At 38.7% G+C, this 19,962-nt stretch overlaps 1 protein-coding gene across 2 annotated transcripts; it reads right to left on the reverse strand.

Annotated features, from left to right (window-relative positions):
• Positions 1 to 453: 453 nt before the first annotated feature.
• Positions 454 to 10,918, reverse strand: MSANTD4 (Myb/SANT DNA binding domain containing 4 with coiled-coils). Of its 2 annotated transcripts, none has more exons than XM_027563982.1 (3): positions 10,817 to 10,918; positions 3,017 to 3,639; positions 454 to 2,670 (listed from the first exon to the last, which is right to left on the reverse strand). In XM_027563982.1, exons 2-3 carry the CDS (start codon positions 3,476 to 3,478, stop codon positions 2,095 to 2,097), a joined length of 1,038 nt encoding a protein of 345 aa, XP_027419783.1. In that variant the 5' UTR covers positions 3,479 to 3,639; positions 10,817 to 10,918; the 3' UTR covers positions 454 to 2,094. The 2 variants fall into 2 exon arrangements, with proteins under 2 accessions (XP_027419783.1, XP_027419784.1); XM_027563983.1 differs by lacking the exon at positions 10,817 to 10,918 and adding an exon at positions 10,403 to 10,720 and having other exon boundaries at positions 2,095 to 2,670.
• Between the last annotated feature and the right edge of the window lie 9,044 nt (positions 10,919 to 19,962).

Consider the following 19,962-nt stretch of genomic DNA (forward strand, 5'->3'; position numbering starts at 1 on the left):
AAGAACTATGAAGCATATGCAGAGCAGATAGCATTACACTCATTTCACAGATGAGGAAATCAAATCATAGTGTAAGTTAAATGACTTTCACAAGTAGCAAGTAACTAAGCTACAATACTTATAACTACATCTATAAACTTTCAGTACTCTTTCTCCTTAGAGCTTTTATGCTAAAATTTTGGGTCAGTATTGGCATATCGCTTTTTAATGTATTCTTTAATTAAACTGATGAAGTACTGTTTCCTTTCTTATAAAAGTCGGGCTAAAATGACTCAAGGCTTGTTTTAAGAAACAAAATAATGCATGAAAAGCATATAGCATAATCCCTAACACAAATATTAGGCCCCTTGCCCCCATTCACCATGATAAAGCTCTCTTCCAGCCTTGACAACCTCAACCCTCACAGCATTGAGCATCACTTGAAATGATAAATATTCACACAGTATCAGCAAATTCATTTCTATGGTAGAAGCATTTATTTCAATTATACAAAAATAACACTATTCCAAACTCAAGGTAACTAAAATGTATATTTTTGCCTTATATACCCATACTCAAATGCTACATATGGTTTCAAGACATTCTTAAATAAACAAGAATCAATTTAGAATCAAGGTAGTATCTGTCAATAGAATAGACTTACTAAGGCTACATATACTGGAAATGGGAAAATACAAAATGATCTCATGCAGTGATTCTCAACTTTAGTGTGCATCAGAATCATCTGGACAGGGGAAAAATTACGTTTAGGAGACTGAAGGCAAATCACCAGATTAAGTAAACCCTGGGTCTCAGAATAAATACCAAAACGACTGACTAAAGATACAAACTCTGTTTCACAGGGAAGAACAAAGACAAAATGCATCATGATATATGAAATCAGTCATTTACGCAAAGTGTGAATTCTCTAAGCCTCAGGTTCAGGAATACTACTACTCTCAAGACTTTTTCTACAGATTAGGTCAGATAGTGTGCAAGAGTGCTTCCCTAATTCATAATACACCACTACTATCATTATTTCATCACCATCATTACTATTGGATACAGAGGACATTCTCCCCCACCCCCATTCCCAGTTCCAAATAGTTATTATCTATTTTAAAAATCAAATGACCACTTACTGAGTTCCAGTTCATTGACTACTGGCACCATTTTTAAACTGGTAACATTCTTACTAGCTTCAACCAAGTATATTACGATTTCAATACATGGTTGAAATGACAATTTTTATCTAAACTACTGGCTTAGTCAATGGAGTCACAGAAGAAAGCATAAAGCTTACAAAAATGTGTGCTGTTTCTAAAGCACCAAAGGCTAAATGAATGAACTGCTTTGCAAAGTAACCCACTTTAGATAACCTCTGATGTTGCCTATATTCTTTTCTGACTCTCACATTATCTACAGATGGAAACAAAGGAATAAAACATCTATAATCATCATACCTACAGTCAATATACTATACAGTACTGTTTCATAAAGTTTTGGGCCATTTAAGTAATTCCCACATAAATATCTGCGGTTTCAACATTCTGAAACTGAAACATAGCCAAAGAGGTGCTCAGCCAGGCTAAGACAGGGTTCTTCAACTTCAGCAATATTGCTATTTAGGGTTTGATCATTCTTTTTAGGGGGGAGGGTGGAAACTGTCCTGTGCATTGCAGGATGTAGGCATCCCTAGCCTCTATCTACTATATGCCAGTAGCAATGTGCCCAACTTTCCAATTCTGACAACCAAAAAATGTTGCCAGACATTGCTAAATGTCTTTGAGGGGCCAAAGTCACCCCCAGTTGACAACTACTGAGCTAGAATTTTATACATACATAATTGTAAACTCTGAGTCCATAGACTATACAAGACTATGTGTAATTTTACTAATTTAAATAGTACAACAATTTCTGCTATATTGTTTATGCTAGGGCACATAGTTTTCATAGAAGACTTAAGCATATAATTATCCACAAATAATCATCTTTTTCCTACTAAAAACACTAATATTAAACAGGGAAAAAAACAACAATACAGCTAATCCTGCAATGATTTTTAAACCTAAACCTGTGGTTTACAAACATTTGATAAATGGAGACCTAGATAAATCACTGCAAGTGTCCTTCCTTCTGAATTCGTAGTCTCTCTTTCTCTACTTGTAAGCGTTCCTTTTCAATCTGCAGCTTCTCTGATTCAAATTTCAAAAACTGCAGCCTATCTTTTTCCAGTTGTAAGCGTTCTCTCTCAAGTTTTAACTTCTCAGTTTCTATATCCTGTGGTTGATGTATGGACTTTTCCCCTTGACCAAGTTCACTTTCCAAAGATGGCTTCTCTGAGTTGACTATCTGTAACCTCAGCTTCTCTCTTTCAATCTGCAACCGCTCCTTCTCCAGCTGAAGTCGCTCATGCTCCATGTCTAAATGTCGCAGCCTCTCTTTCTCAATCTGTAGGCGTTCCTTCTCTACCTGCAGTCTTTCAGCCTCAATATCAAGCCTTCGTTTTTCCAATTCTAATTTCTGTTTCTCTATGTTTACAAGCAAATGGGGCTCATCATATGCAGACCTAGATGGTGTTGAGTTCAGAGTAAAAAATTCATCAATGTGGGGGAAATCAGGAAGTTCATTTTCCCTCCTGGAATCTGGTATGACTGATGACAACATTTCTTCTTCCTCTTCAATCTCAAACTAAAAGAGAAAAGTAGTTCTCAGCATTTATTTATATTCATGGTTGTTAATTTGTCTAGGCATTTCTTTAAAGCTTTCTGTATTTAAGCACACAAAACCATTTATTTTGAATTTTGAAAAATATTTACAATTGTGTGACATCATTAATAATGTACAGTTAAAAGAGTACATTGAGATGAGAAGAGATTAATGACAGTAAGATAGTAAAAAATGGAATGACTCTGTTATGTACTATTTTTAAGTTAGCTTGAAAATCTGGGAATTTCTTAACTGTTCTTGGTCTATAACAAACTCTCATATCAGAAATGAAGAAATAAAAAGAGGGTTCACATAGGCTAATACTTACTTCAGGACTCTGGGGATCTCTTTCTTCCTCTTCTACCTTGACCTCAGTTAAGGATCCACCTGCATCCCTGAAATCTGCCACATTTTGCCAATCAAAATTTGTATCACTTCGGAATCCAATCTTTTCATCTATCTCTTCAGTGAGAGAGTCATCTAAATCAGATGTGGGAAGGGGAAACCCTGAACCAACTAGCTTAATGTTTGCCTTCATCTTCTTTCTCTTCATAAGGGCTCGCCAGTCAAGGTACCTTCTTTTCACTTCTGTCCCTGTTCTCTGTTCTCCTTCTCCTACAGCATTCACACACTGTGCAATCTCCTCCCAGGCCATTCGCTTCATCACATTAATTGTTGTATTGAGCTGCTTGGAAAAAATTACTTCTTTCCTTTTCGTAATTTCTTTCAAAAGGGTCTGAGTTTCTTGTACACTGAAATTGCTTTTCCTTTTCCTCTTCAGTTGCTTCATTTTCTAACTTAAATGCAGTTTTTACAGTAAGGAAAGATGTGAAAACAATTTGAGGAAGAATTTTTCTACAAAGTACAAAAATCAAGGACAATTCCTTGTTAGTACTTTGTTTAAATCAGAGTTTTCCATTCATCTAGTAGCACAGGCAGGCTGGATGATGCCTAAAAAGAAAAAAGTAAAAATCAATCAGCCTGCAACTTTTGCAATATACTTCAACCCAATAAGTTATATAATTTAAAAACAAACAAACAAACGCCCTCTTAATATGGCTCAAAACTGACTGCATTTTCTGTCTCTGCCAGCACTACCGCAATCCAAGCTACCATCTTCTCTCACCTAGGCTGCTGTAAAGGTTCCTAACTAACTGCCAGTATTCAGTTAGTTAGTTAGTTAGTGCCAGTATTCACTCTTGATCTGCTCCCTACTTTTGCCCTCCCCAAATCATCCTCTATACTCTAACTGCAAAGGCCTTCTTTAAGTCACCCACTGTTGTCAATCTCTTTCTCTCTTCAGGGTTTTTGTACACACTATTCCCTCTGACTAGAAAATAGATTATTCCCTATTTGGCCTACTTAATCCCTCCTCATCTTTCAGCTTGCAGATTAGACATCTGCTCCTCAGTGAATCCTCTCCTGACAATTACTCATTTTCCTCACCTAAATGTTACACTTGTGCTAATACACAACTAAGAGTGTCTCTTTCCCATTTCACTGTTAGTTTCAGGAGACAGCAACATTTCTGCTCACCATAATGTCTCCAGAGTCTAGCAGGGATCCTGGCACATGGCAGGCATACATATTATAAACACTTTTGAATGAATAAATGAGTCAACCTGCCAAAGTGACCACTAGATGTTAAAAAGCAAAAAAATATAAGACTGAAAGAGGGTGTACCTGAAACTTGTTAGAAAGGTAAACTTTTCAGGCCCCACCCCAGACCATTTGAATAGAGCACTCTGGGGGCAAGATCTGGCAATATATGTTTCAATATGTCTTCAAAATGATCCTAATATATGCTAAAGTATGAAAACCATGGTGTTGACCCACACCAGTAAACAAATGCTTTAAACACCTGATTCTTTCACACACTTTGATTTCAAGTCTTATACAAATGTATCTCTTTGGTGGAATCTAAAGCACATTCAGATCCTCAATACAATAGCTGGTAAATGTAGTTATTCTGCTATCTAACCTTTGCATTATGGGAAGGCACACAAACAAACTGGAAAAGATGCTGAATGGGTCTTTTCCTTGGTAAAGAGATTTTAAAAGTATGTAAAGAGGAACAAGGGCTTCCCTGGTGGCTCAGTAGTAAAGAATCTGCCTGCCCATGCAGGAGATAGATGTGGGTTTGAATCCTGGGTTGGGAAGATCTCTTGGAGAAGGAAATGGCAACCAATTCCAATATTCTTGTCTGGAGAATCCCATGGACAGAGAAGTCTGGGGGGCTACAGTCCATAGTGTCACAAAGTTGGACATGACTGAAGTGACTTTGCACGCACACATTCACACAAACTACGTTTTGTGACTTCAAATTCACTCACTGATCACTGCTACGGAGCTTCTTTTTTCCCTCCTTTACAAAATGAGAGGGTAGGCTGTTAAGGTGCCTTCCTGCTCTATCATTGTAGGATCATAAACATTTACTGCCAATAGAAAAAAAAATACCAATATCCATTAAATTCCATGTCCCATCATTAAGTCTGGATAAAGTTCTATATGTAGCCAGAAAACTCTCCAAAGTTTCAACCAGTTATGTTTCACTCTACCAGTTTCTTCACTGAAAAACTTTAATATTTGCCAGTTTAAAATTTTTATTAGTAGAGTGAAAAATATTTCTCTGGTAATTGACAATATAAATAGTATTTTCTACTGAAGCACAAGTATAGTAATTAAGGTAACTAAATTTAATCAGTAAATGCACAAATCTTTTCTATCACTGTTAAACCTCTTCTCTCCAGGGCTTAAAAGTGGATGCAAATCCCTTATTTCTAAACCCTAATAAAAAAATATTTTTTATTAAGATTTCACTGCTTGTATGCATTTTTTCAGGTTTCCACTAATACTTATTCAACTGACCTTGTGCGTGTCTAGTAACATCATCCAAAAAATGCTCACCAATGCATCTTTTTGTTCCTAACCATTCATGTACAGTAACCATCTCCTGAACTACTCCTTGATGCTAAAATGAAGACCAGAGAGAACTAAAAACTTAAAAGAGCAGAAAATAAACCCTCAAAAAGTTATTGTCAATTTCATACACTCACAAAAAGGGCAGAGCAGGCAAAAACAGGAAAAAAAAAAAAAAAGATTGCAGCAAACTATTCTAAAGCAGACTTCAATTACTTGAGACATTTAATAATAAAATTGAAATCCACTAAATTAGAATGTATAATCAAACAGTGGTAGCACTTTTGATCCTGTCTTAGGCAAATACTGCCATTATAGTCAAATATAAGCCTCTTGTCACTAGAGTATAAGCAAACATATTCATACATTAAAAAAGCATCAAAACAGACTGTGGCTCAGTGGTAAAGAATCTGCTCGCCAATGACCCCCTGGAGGAGGAAATGGCAATCCGCTCTAGTATTTATGCCTGAAGAATCCCATGGACAAAAGAGCCTGGCAAGTTACAGTCCATAGGGTTGCAAAGAGTTGGACACGACTGAGCATGCACACATTTCAAGGCACAGTGTAATGCATATAAGCACAAGTTGTGCAGTCAGATGCCTGGTTGGAATCCCGGCTCCACAACTTCCTAGTTTTGTGCCTTAGTTATTTTAATTTCCCTATATGCAATTCCATTTGTAAAATAATATTATTACTTCATAGAAATACCATAAGAATTAAAGGATTTAGTAAAATATGAAGAATAGTTCCTGGTACACAGTAAGTTAAGTTCACTATTATTGCATGAAAGGCAAATCTCTAAAGGAAGAGAAAGGCCACAATAATATTGGTATTGTTCTAGTTCATAGGTCAAGTGGTAAGTCTGTTGGTCTTTATTACTATGCTTTATAACATTAGGAGTACATTGGAGCCTGCTGATATGAGCTGGTGAAGGTCATTGTACACTTCCCAACTCCATATTCAGTAATGTCATGTTGGGAACTAGAAACTGGCCAAGATGGCAGTATTTACAACACAGAAATGGACAAATGTTACAAACTAGTATGTTTTTCTTTTCAGTGGTCAAGGACCTTGTTTACTAGTATACTTAAAGCTACATAATTTTTCCATATTTCAAATATTACCTAATAAAAAATAAGAAAATGTCATGTTTTAACATCTGATCCTACAACAGTTTAGTGAACATTCTAGAAGCCGTGTAATTTTAGAGGATCTCATTTAATTAACACTGACCTAACATTCTTTATGTAATTCAAGTTCTTAGTTGAGCTGGACTGGTGTACTACTTTTCTCTAGAGGCAACTGAAGAATAATCAAGAAATACTATGTTTATGGGGCTTCCCTGATGGCTCAGACCTTAAAGAATCTACCCACAATGCAAGAGACCTGGGTTCAATCCCTGGGTCAGGAAGATCCCTTGGAGAAGGGACTGTCAACCCACTCCAGTATTCTTGCCTGAAGAATTCCAAGGACAGAGGAACGTGGCTACAGTTCATGGGGTTGCAGAGTTGGACACAACTGAAAGACTAATGCTTTCTTTCTTCACTATATTTATAAGCAACATAAAAAAGGAACTGAAGAAAACTGATTTACACATCATTTGCACATCATTAAACCAGCCCCAATATACTTCTCTTTAGTACCTATAGGGCCATTGCATCACATTTCAAAGAATTAGTGCAAACTTCATTTCCTCCTTCCTCTACCATTTGCTCCACCCTTATGGGGATCTAGAAGATGGTACCCCACCTGCTCCAAAGGCAGTATCTTCAATACATAACACTGTCCCTAATAGGAGGTAAAAATACAACATAAAATAAAAAAGTGATTGGGGGAGGGGAAAGAGCAGAAAATGAAACAGACAATAACTCAAGTAAGGTAAGCTAGCAAAACACACTGCTATGGGCAAAGTATATATTTAAAAGAAAAAGGCAGCCCAAGTCAATACAGGCAAAAAGCAGTTTATGAAATTAAGTGAAGACCTTAAATTACCCACCCTATAACTATACTAAAGAACATAACAGTTAACAAGTTATACAAAATTCTGAAAAGAATATTTTAAATAAATAGGCTATGAAGAACTACTTAGGCAGTATGAACCAATGAGGAGCAGATATTAAAAATATATTTTAAAAACAGAATCAGCAGGTCAGATGTCCTTAAAAATAGAAAAGATTGCTAAAGTTACATCAAATTCCATATCAAATTAAGGCTGACTTTTTGTTTCCAAAAGATACAGAATGTTTCAGATACTTAAATGGCTTTTTGAACCATTTAAAAGCACTGTCATATTTAAAAGGTAGAAGTATGGTAAAAATATAAATATTCAATAAGGGATTATATGAATAAACTGCAGTACAGCCACATAATGGAATATAATACCCAATTAGAGTATGAATATGGCTTAGCACAACATTATTAGTATGTTAATACAAGCCAACAAAATCAGAAAAGGAATATGTATGTATGTCTATGTTGTATACATATTCACAGAAGCTCAGTTTTCAACCTAAGAACATTTCTAGACAGAACATGCTATGCTCTACAAGTTCACTCACTCTGTCCACCATCATTCACCAGCTCTAGAGATCACATATATGGTCACTTATCTCAGTCATATAGCTGTTTGTTGGCCTAGCCACATGCTTCCACTATCAGGCTGTTATAATCACTTACTTTACATTAGAAGCAATAATGGATCAAAGACGAATATACTATTTCTAACAAATAATCTATAATCTTTTAAAACATATATGCATAAAATTTACATGAAAAACTTATAATGGAGACTATAAACAGAAAGTTTTGAATAGAGACTACCAAGGCTTGTATATTAATTCCACTACTTAGAAGCTCTATGATCTGAATACATTACTTAACCTTTTAAACTTATTTCTTAATTTATAAATGGGAAAAATAATAGAATACTACAATATTTTGAGGAGTAAATGAGACAACCCAAACAAAAAGGTATAATATCTAAGATATAATAAGCCCTTAACAAATATTAGCTATTATCTACTTCCTGGTACAGTCTGGACACAGTAAATGAATACTTCTTTACTCGATGAATAATGTGAATGTAAGAAAAGTGCACAAAGAGAAATACTAACAAAATATCCTGGGTGTTCTGAAGGCGTAATCTTTGGTTGGACCAAGGAAAGTTGTCAGAAGGAATTGGCATTTGATTTGGAGGGACAGTAATACATGGCAGAAGTATCAGGAATCAAAGTTAAATAACTAGGTTGGGGACAAACGTCAGGTTGGCTTGAAAGGCCCTACTCTTTGCTAAGAAACTTACTGCAAGAGGCAAATATATATGAAAATTCATATTTTTTTGAAATTCAAGCAATATGCCTTTTATATGGAAGCACTGTTACACAAACTATAACATACAAAATACAAGTGCATAGTAAACAATGATTGCAGTTGCCCACAGAATCTTAATTTAGACAAAAATCTGTAATCAGATATTGCTGCTCTTAGAATGTGAGATCAATTTTGTAATGATAGAAATAACAATCCTCTTAAAACTATGCCTGAGTCAATACATTCTTAAAATTTGGGCAGCAGTTTCTATTATTCGCATATTCTGTGCACCACCCCCCCAACAATTTGCAACTCCGTATCTCTACCCTACAAAAGTGGTATCCCTTTGTCTTTGACCTATGTCCCTAACCCTTTGTTCTATACCAAAGTGATGGAACTAGTTCACTGATAAAATGCACTTTTTTTTTTTTTAAATTTCTGGCTGACAGGAATGGCTTGTCGGAATTTCCCAACCAGGGAATTCTGAGCCACAGCAATGAAAGCACAGACCCTATCCACTAGACCACTAAGGAACTCTTGACAAAAGGCATTTGCACTTTAACACACATTTTCTTCCTGACTGAAATTGATATCAAAATGTATCTTAGACTTCCAGTCAGTCATGGCTTAATTGTGTGAAAATCTTTGACACCTTCTGATTAATGTAAGATAGTATCCAAATCAAAGCAACCTTGAGTTGATATTTGGTAGCTATGCTTGCATCAATAGAAACTAAGCTATGTTTCCAGGAATTTTTTTCTCTCTTCTCCTTTACATTTTTGTACTCATTTAACGGTTTGGGTTTTCATCATCCATTACTCAATAATTTTACTCAAATATATCAAGCTCCTACTATGTGCCAGGCACATATTCTTGGTGCTGGGGCTAAATACTTCACAAAATATTTTTAAGAGCCATTTTAGATGTCAAATATCATCCCTTTTATATTGGTTGTCTTTCGTATCTTTACAAGAGGGAATTTAGTAGTTGCAACCTCTAAAAATTCATAGTTCTTCCACACCCAATCTCAGAGAACAGCCATTTTCCTGAAATCCCATTTCACAATCATTCTTTATTGGGTGGAAATAGGTGTAAGTAGTTCACTTGCATAATCCTTGTGAAGATGTACCACCAAAGGCGTATTACACCTGGGCAATTTTTTTCCAAGGACTAACACTTGAGAATGAAGTTCCTAAATACTGTATGATAAGACAGAATTAAGAGGTCTAAGGAAAATCGAGCATAAATTCTGGGTCCAAAAATTTTTTTTAGGTAAATTCATTAGATTGTTCAAGAAGAAAAACATCACAAAATCTACAAACTTCCCCCAACCCTCTTTGAAGTGGGCTTCCCACCTCCCACCAACACCGGGCACTACTGTCCCCACTATATTCTTAAAGGACATTCAACTCCCTGCCTGTAACTCGTGGTAGGTAAATGACTAAAGTTTACTTAAGGGTCTCCTGTTATCACATTAATAAAGTACCTTTCACTCCCATCCTCTCCCTTTGGAACAGCCCCTTGGGAGAATCCAGGAAGGCTGAGTTCCCAGGAGGTCATCCAGGAGGAGGGGGCGCGCCGCAGACTCGGCCACAGCCACGGCTGCACCTGACAGGATATAGGGCAACCTGGAAGAAAGTGCTCGCTCCGCAAATCAGAGCCCTGACAGGGGCCTGGAAACTTTCCCAGCCTTGCTCCAGAGGCCTGGGCCCTCCCCACCCTCCTAGGTCAGGCTGCAGCGGCGAATGCTATCTCTCCTGAGCGTTGTGGTCCGCGACGCCGCGCAGCCGGGTCCAAAGCCAGCGGCGGGGTGACCGCGGCCTGACGCCGCCCCGCTGGCACCTACCGTCCGCGGAGAGGCCGCCACCCTCACAGCCTCTTTCGCGGAACCGCCGCTCACCTGCAGGCCGGGAAGCGCCACCCCGCCGTCGCCTCGGGTGTGTGTGGGGCGGGGTGGCAAACAGAGATGCTTTATCAATTCCCCGCCCACGGACTCGGCCCGCCCCTGCCTCTACGCCATTGGCTGCCGCGGCCGCCGCTCGTCTAACGAGGCTCGCCCGTTGGCCCGGAGAACGCTGCCGTTCTGGCTGAGGGCCCGCCCGGGTCCGGCCTCACAATGGAAAGCGCGTCCCAAGCCGTTCCGGGTTAGTGCCCTGACTCCGCCCCCCGTGACTCGGCCTCCCGCCGGAGCTCCTTGGCGACGGGCCCCGTCAATCTAGAGCACTGTGAGGAAGGATTGGCCCCGCGCGGTCGCCGGCTGCGCAGTTCTGCCCGATTGGAGCACAGTCAGCTTCATCTCCAAACCATTCCTGTCCTTGACCCAAACCTGTTAAAAGGGCAAAGAGGAAGTCGGACCCTCGCATTTCCTCAGCTGGTTCCGAACCCAGCATCACCTTCTGCTCAGCCAGTTCATTTCAGTTCAGTTCAGTCACTCAGTCCTGTCCGACTCTTTGCGACCCCATGAATCGCAGCACGCCAGGCCTCCCTGTCCATCACCAACTCCTGGAGTTCACTCAAACTCACGTCCATCGAGTAGGTGATGCCATCCAGCCATCTCATCCTCTGTCGTCCCCTTTTCCTCCTGCCCCCAATCCCTCCCAGCCTCAGAGTCTTTTCCAGTGAGTCAACTCTTCGCATGAGGTGGCCAAAGTACTGGAGTTAGCTTTAGCATCATTCTTTCCAAACAACACCCAGGGCTGATCTCCTTTAGAATGGACTGGTTGGATCTTATTGCAGTCCAAGGGACTCTCAAGAGTCTTCTCCAACACGGTGACCTAATTTTGTCTCAGTCATTCCCTCTAAAACTACCCCTCCAAAAGTCACTGGTGATTTCCTTGCGGCTAAATCTAGTCATCACTTCTCAGGTCTTATCTTACCTCCTCATAAATATTCGACTTGTTGACCTTTCTTCATTTGATTTCTATAATGCTTACCCTGGTTTCCTTCCCTCTCAGTTCTTTTCTCTATCCCCTTTGCAATTGCCGAGGCTTTAGCTGCTATCTCAAGTTCTAGTTCTAGTGTTACTAATGGGTCTGTCTTTCCATTGCCTTTGTTCAGGCCTCCATTGAAATCCTCAGTTACATCAGTAGCATCCTTACTGGGCTGTCAATCATACTGCCAAGAGGACTGTAGTCTATTCTTCCTACTGAAGCTAAGACAAGCTGCTTACAGGTCACTAGTGGAACCATACTCACGATAAAGTACAAACTCTTTACAAGAGTTTCTTCTGTTTTTCTCTCAGGCTTCATCTTTCATCAACATTACCCCTCTTTCATTTACCTTCTTCCTTACCCCAATTACCTTGGTTTCTTTCAATTCCTGGACTTAACAGTGGCCTTGGTTTTAGTTTGCATTGCATTGTTTCCACTCAGAATGATTTCTCCCTACCTATTCCCTGCTATGCCCAGAATTTGTTTTAAAAGTTATTTTCCAAGTAAGCCTTCCTTTCTCTCCATTCACCCTATCTCCACTTACAAGTTGTCCCTCTAATGTAGGTTTGCCAGATAAAAGACAGGATACTCAACTAAATTTGTAGTTCAGATATGTAACATAATTTTTAGTATAACCGTATCCTATGTAATATTTGACATCCTGTATTTTTATTTGGTAAATCTGCCAACCCTACTTCAGAATGCTCCCACGGTAGTTAGCTCCTTTCCTCTGACAGCTCTTATCACATATTTCAGGTGGGTAGGTCTTCCTTGTCCACTGCTGAAATTTCTTTTCAGTGCCTAAAATATAAGAGGCACTCAAAAGAGTTTTCATAAATAAATAAAGGAATATTCTGGGTGAATTGTGAATACTTGATCAATATTCCTGAAGGAATTCTCTTCCATAAAATAGAAGTACTTATGAAATAATGCTCTTTGAAATGTAAACAGTTTTGTTTTTGGAAAAATATGACATCTTGTGTTTTATAATTTGGGGTTTTGTTTGTAGTGGACATTTTCTGTGTGAGTGTAGTGAAAAGGCAAAAGAACAATCCATCGTTATTATGACCAGACTCTTTCTGACCTTTTCAGAGTCTGTCTACTATTTAAATCTATTTATTTACCTAAGTAAAAGGGTTAAGGCCTAGTAAGTCAGTAAGTATTAAGAACTTTCTGCCTTTATGTCATGAACTCTTTAAGCTTCCTCCAATTACCTCAATCTCTTTGCTGATTGAGAGGTCTTTTCCAGATACCCTCTCTTTTTTTGGTCTCATCTGTATCTTGTCTGAGTAGGCACAGAGCAACAAGGGAGAGATGAAAGGTAATCCAAAATGCTTAACATTAATATTAGTACCCCATTACTAACCTGATAGTCTTCTTGCAAATTTGATTTTTGAGATAATAATTTCAGGCAAGAAAATTGACCTAATACTTATTCTAGAACTGAGTTTGTTCCACTGCAGGAGCCACTTGGTAGATGAGCCCTTGAGATTTGGCTACTACAACCGAGTAACTGAATTTTAATTTAAAAACTAATACTCAATTCAGTTAATGCATAATGTCTAAGTATGTTTGGGAAACCTGAGTGATGTGAATCTACTTTTTCAATTATAAACTTTTTGATATATAAGTACAGATTTAATATTGCTGATAAAGAATATCTGAATTGAGATATGCTCTAAGTTTAAAATATATACATGATTTTGAAGATTTAACATAAAATGTAAAAAATCAGTGTCACACTGATCATTTTATATTGAGTATACGGAAAAGTTGGAATTATAATATATTGCATAATTATGTTAAGGAAATATATTATTAAAATTAATTATACTTGTAAATTTTTTTATTTTTAAAATGAGTCTAATAAGAAATTTAAATGTATATATTTGAATAGTATAATATTTCTCGGAAAATGCTGTACTAGACTGTGCCTGGCCATAGCTTATCAAAAATTTCAGAGTGGAAATATAATTGTTAACTAAAATCTCCCTATTTCACTGTGTATTATTTAACCAAAAAAATCACTTTTCCTGTCTCTGCCAAACATACTGCTGCTGCTGCTGCTGCTAAGTCGCGCCAGTCGTGTCAACTCTGTGCGACCCCATAGATGGCAGCGCACCAGGCTCCGCTGTCCCTGGGATTCTCCAGGCAAGAATACTGGAGCAGATTGCCATTTCCTTCTCCAGCGCGTGAAAGTGAAGTTGTGTCCAACTCTTCGCAACCCCATGGGCTGTAGCCTACCAGACTCCTCCATCCGTGGGATTTTCCAGGCAAGAGTACTGGAGTGGGTTGCCATTGCCTTCTCCCAAACATAATTTAAGATAAAAACCCAGTGAACATATTATATATGTTGTTAACTCTACTTAACTATATCAGTGCTGTTATCAATCTCCCTTTTTGCCTTTGCACATGCTATTTCCTTTTCCTTAGCACATGTACTGCTTCCTCCTTGTCTTGTCTGTATGACATACTCTTATTACGCTTTAAAATAGACTCTTCCCTGACAGTGTTAGGGATCAACATTTCCTTTTTTCTATGAGTTTTACACTAATACTGTTGCTATTATTGTTGTTCAGTTCCTAAGTCCTGTCTGACTCTTTGGACCCCATAGACTACAGCATGTCAGGCTTCTCTGTCCATCACCATCTCCTGGAGTATGCTCAGTTTCATGTCCATTGGGTCGGTGATGCCATCCAACCATTTCATCCTCTGTCGTCCCCTTCTCCTCCTGCCTTCAATCTTTCCCAGCATCAGGGTCTTTTCCAATAAGGCTCTTCACATCAGGTGGCCAACATATTGGAGCTTCAGCTTCAGCATCCAGTCCTTCTCATGAATATTCAGGCATGATTTCCTTTAGGATTGACTGGTTTGATTTCCTTGCCATCCAAGGGAATCTCAAGAGTCTTCTACAACACCACAGCTCAAAAGCATCAATTCTTCAGCTCTCGGCTTTCTTTGTAGTCCAACTCTCACATCCATACATGACTATTGGAAAAATCATAGCTTTGACTATATGGACTTTGTCAGCAAAGTAATGTCTCTGCATTCTAATATGCTGTTGAGGTTTGTCATAACTTTTCTACCAATAAACAAGCATCTTTTAATTTCATGGTTGCAGTCATTTTGGAGCCCAAGAAAATTAAGTCTGTCAGTTTCCAATGTTTCCCCATCTATTTGCAGTGAAGAGATGGGACCAGATGCCATGAACTTAGTTTTTTGAACATTGAGGTTTAAGCCACCTTTTGCACTCTGCTCTTTCACCTTGATCAAGAGGCTCTCTAGTTCCTCTTTGCTTTCTGCCGTAAGTTCGGTGTCATCTGCATATGTGAAGTTACTGATATTTCTCCTTGAAATCTTGATTCCACCCTGTCCTTCATCCAGCTTGTGATTCATCCAGCCCAGCATTTCTCATGATGTACTCTGCACATAAGATAATAAGCAGGGTGACAATATACAGCCTTGACATACTCCTTTTCCAATTTGGAACCAGTCCATGTTACATGTGCAGCTCTAACTGTTGCTTCTTGACCTGCATACAGGTTTCTGAGGAGGCAGGTGAGCTGGTCTGGTATTCCCATCTCTTTAAGAATTTCCCACAGATTGTTGTGATCTACACAGTCAAAGGCTTTAGCGTAGTCAATGAAGCAGAAGTAGATGTTTTTTTTTTCTGGAATTCTCTTGCTTTTTTCTATGATCCAACAGATATTGGCAATTTGATCTCTGATTCCTCTGCCTTTTCTAAATTCTTCTTGAACATCTGGAAGTTCATGGTTCATGTATAGTTGAAGCCTAGCTTGTAGAATTTTGAGCATTATTTTGCTAGTGTGTGAGATGAGTGCAATTGTGTGGTACTTTGAGCATCCTTTGGCATTGCATTTCTTTGGGATTGGAATGAAAACTGACCTTTTCCAGTCCTATGGGCCACTGCTGGGTTTTCCAAATTTGCTGGCATATTGAGTGCAGCCTTCCCCAGTACCATCTTGAAGGATTGGAAATAGCTCAGCTGGAATTCCATCACCTCTACTAGCTTTGTTCGTAGTGATGCTTCCTAAGGCCCACTTAACTTTGGGTTCCAGGATGTCTGGCTATAGGTGAATGATCACACCATCATGGTTATCTGGGTCATTAAGATATTTTTTGTATAGTTCTTCTGTGTATTCTTGCCACCTCTTCTTAATATCTTCTGCTTATATTAAGTCCATACAGTTTCTCTCCTTTATTGTGCCCATCTTTGCATGAAATGTTCCCTGGTATCTCAAATTTTCTTGAAGAGCTCTTTAGTCTTTCTCATTTTATTGTTTTCCTCTATTTGCATTGATCACTTAGGAAGGCTTTCTTATCTCTCCTTTCCATTCTTTGGAACTCTGCATTCAGATGGGTATCTTTCCTTCTGTCTTTTGTCTTTAGCTTCTCTTCTTTCTGCAGCTATTTGTAAGGCCTCCTTAGACAATCATTTTTCCTTTTTGCATTTCATCTTCTTGGGGATGGTTTTGATCACTGCCTCCTGTACAATGTTACAAGCCTCCGTCCTTAGTTCTTCAGTCACTCTATCTGTCAAATCTAGTCCCTTGAATCTATTTATCACTTTCACTGTATACTCGTAAGGGATTTATTTAGGTCATACCTGAATGGTCTAGTGGTTTTCCCTACTTTCTTCAATTTAAGTCTGAATTTTGCAATGCGGAGTTCTTGATCTGAGCCATAGCCAGCTCCTGGTCTTGTTTTTGCTGACTGTATAGATCTTCACCAACCTCTCCTGCAAAGAATATAATTAATCTGATTTCAGCATTGACCATCTGGTGATGTCCATGTGTAGAGTCTTCTCATGTGTTGTTGGAAGAGGGTGTTTGCCATGACCAGTGCATTCTCATGGCAAAACTCTGTTAATCTTTGCCCTACTTCATTTTGTATTCCAAGGCCAAACTTGCCTGTTATTCCAGGTATCTCTTGGCTTCCTACTTTTGCATTCCAGTCTCCTGTGATGAAAAGGACATCTTTTTTTGGTATTAGTTCTAGAATGCCTTGTACTTCTTCATAAAATCATTCACCTTCAGATTCTTCAGTATTAGTAGTGTGAGCATAGACCTGGGTTACTGTGATATTGAATGGTTTGCCTTGGAAATGAACAGAGATCATTTTGTCATATTTGAGATTGTAACCAAGTACTGAATTTTGGACTCTTGTTGAGTATGAGGACTGCTCATTTCTTCTAAGGGATTCTTGCCCGCAGTAGGAGATATTATGATCATCTGAATTAAATTCACCCATTCTGATCCATCTTAGTTCACTGATTCCTAAAATGTTGATGTTCTTTCTTGCCATCTCCTGTTTGACCACTTCCAGTTGCCTTGATTCATGGACCTAACATTCCAGGTTCCTATGCAATATTGTTCTTTACAACATCGGACTTTATTTCCATCACCCGTCACATCCACAACTGTGTGTTGTTTTTACTTTTGCTCAGTTTCTTCATTCTTTCTGGGGCTATTTCTCCACTCTTCTCCAGTAGCATATTGGGTACCTACCAACCTGGGGAGTTCTTCTTTCAGTGTCATATATTTTTGCCTTTTCATACTGTTCATGGGGTTCTCAAGTCAAGAATACTGAAGTGGTTTGCAGTTCCCTTCTCCAGAGGACCACATTTTGTCAGAACTCTCCACCATGACCTCTGTCTTTGGTGGCCCTACACATCATGGCTCATAGTTTAATTGAGTTATACAAGGCTCTGATCCAAGTGATCAGTTTGGTTAGTTGTCTGTAATTGTGGTTTCCATTTTGTCTACCCTCTGATGGATAAGGATAAGAGGCTTGTGGAAGCTTCCTGATGGGAGGGACTGGCTGTGGGGGAACCTGGGTCTTGATCTGATAGGCAGGGCTATGCTTATTAAATCTTTAATCCAGTTTTCTGTTGCTAGGTGGGGCTAGGAGTAATGGCAGTAATGGCTACCTCCTTCAAAATACTTATTCCAGAACTGTTTTATTCGATGCCCCTGACCCCAGAGCAGGCCACTGTTGACCCATGCTTCCTCTGGTGACTCCTGGACAGTCACAGGCAAGACTCCAGGAAACTCACTGGCTCAGTCTTTTGTGGGGTCACTGCTCCTTTCTCCTGGGTCCTGTTGCATACAAGGTTTTGTTTGTGCCCTCCAAGAGTCTGTTTTCCCCATCCTGTGGAAATTCTATAGTTAAATACCACTGGCCTTAAAAAATCAAATTTCCTGGGGGTTCTTAGTCCTTTTGCCAGATCCCCAGGTTGGAAAATTTGTTGTGGGACCTATAACTTTCACAACAGTGTAGAACTTCTTTGGTATAATTGTTCTTCAGTTTGTAGGTCATCTGCTCAGTGGCTCTATGGCAGAGCTCACATGCCATACTCAAGACGGTATCTTTTAATATCCATTTTCTAAAAAAGAAACATGTCCAGAGTGATTTATGACTTATCTAATAAACTAATCAGTGGGTAATCTGAGACTACCTCAGAAGTTGGCAGCTCCTGCTATATTTTCTCTCTATTATATAACTTCAGAGTCATACTGTTCCTCTTCATGTAGCATGTTCTTCTATATGAAATTATTTGATTTTTCAAAAACTTTGCAATTGAGAAACAAAAGACAGACAAACATAAAATAGACCCATGTTATGTCCTTTCTGAATTCCTTCCATTTCTATAGTACCCAGCTAGAAGATGTAATAGCTGCTAAAATTGCTAGATTCTTACTAAATACTATGGACTTCCCTCATGGTTCAGATGGAAAAGAGTCCACCTGTAATGCAGGAGACCTCAGTTCAATCCCTGGGTCAGGAAGATCCCCTGAAGAAGGAAATAGCAACCGACTCCAGTATTCTTGCTTGGAGAATTTCATGGACAGAGGAGCCTGGTGGGCTAAAGTCCATGGGTTCGCAAAGAGCTGGACACGACTGAGCAACTTTCACTCATTTTTAAGTACTATGCTTACATTATCTCTTTAAAGGGGTTTATAGTTAGGGAAAATAAGTCAGGGGGCTTAGTTTATATTGAGCTATGTAGGCCGTTTTGGATATTTTGGAAACTAATCCCTCATTGGTTCATCATTTACAAATAGTTTCTCCCATTCTATACTTCATCTGATTTGTTTTGATTATGTTTTCCTTTGCTGCACAAAAACTTTTAGATTTATTTAGGTACCATTTTTTTGTTTTGTTTTGTTTTTATTTCTGTACATCTAAAAAAATAGATTCAAAAAAGTATTGCTGCAATTGGTATCAGAGTGATCTAAATATGTTTCCCTCTAGAAGTTTTATAGTATCTGGTGTTACACTTAAATTCATAATTCATTTTGAGTTTATTTTTATGTGTGGTATTAGAGAATGTGCCAATATCACTCTTTTACATGTAGCTGGATTCTTGCTCCCATCGTCATAGATAAATTGACCATAGGTTCAAGGGTTTATTTCTGGGATTTCTATACTGTTCCATTGATCTATGTGTCTGTTTTTCTGCCAATACCATTGACTATTATAGCACTGTAGTACAGTCTGAAGTCAGAGAACATGACCCCTCCAGCTTTATTCTTTTCTCAAAAAACTTTTGATTATTTGTGGTGTTTTGTGTTTCAATACAAATTAAAAACTTGTTTTTTCTAGTTATATGTAAAGTACCATTGGTAATTTGATTGGGATGGCATTGAATCTGTACATTGTCTTGGGTAATATAGTCATGTTAACAGTATGGATGCTTCCAATCCAAGAACATGATATATCTTTCTATCTGTGTTGTCTTCAGTTTCTTTCATAAGCATCTTACACTTTTTGAACTACAGGAGTCTCAGCCTCCTTGGGTAGTTTTATCCATCAGTTCAGTTTAGTTCAGTTCAGTCACTCAGTCGTGTCTGACTCTTTGCGACCCCATGAATCGCAGCACGCCAGGCCTCCCTGTCCATCACCAACTCCCGGAGTTCACTCAGACTCACGTCCATCGAGTCAGTGATGCCATCCAGCCATCTCATCCTCTGTCGTCCCCTTCTCCTCCTGCCCCCAATCCCTCCCAGCATCAGAGTCTTTTCCAGTGAGTCAACTCTTCGCATGAGGTGGCCAAAGTACTGGAGTTTCAGCTTTAGCATCATTCCCTCCAAAG

Source organism: Bos indicus x Bos taurus, chromosome 15 (assembly GCF_003369695.1).
Source record: "Bos indicus x Bos taurus breed Angus x Brahman F1 hybrid chromosome 15, Bos_hybrid_MaternalHap_v2.0, whole genome shotgun sequence".
Lineage (NCBI taxonomy): Eukaryota > Metazoa > Chordata > Mammalia > Artiodactyla > Bovidae > Bos > Bos indicus x Bos taurus.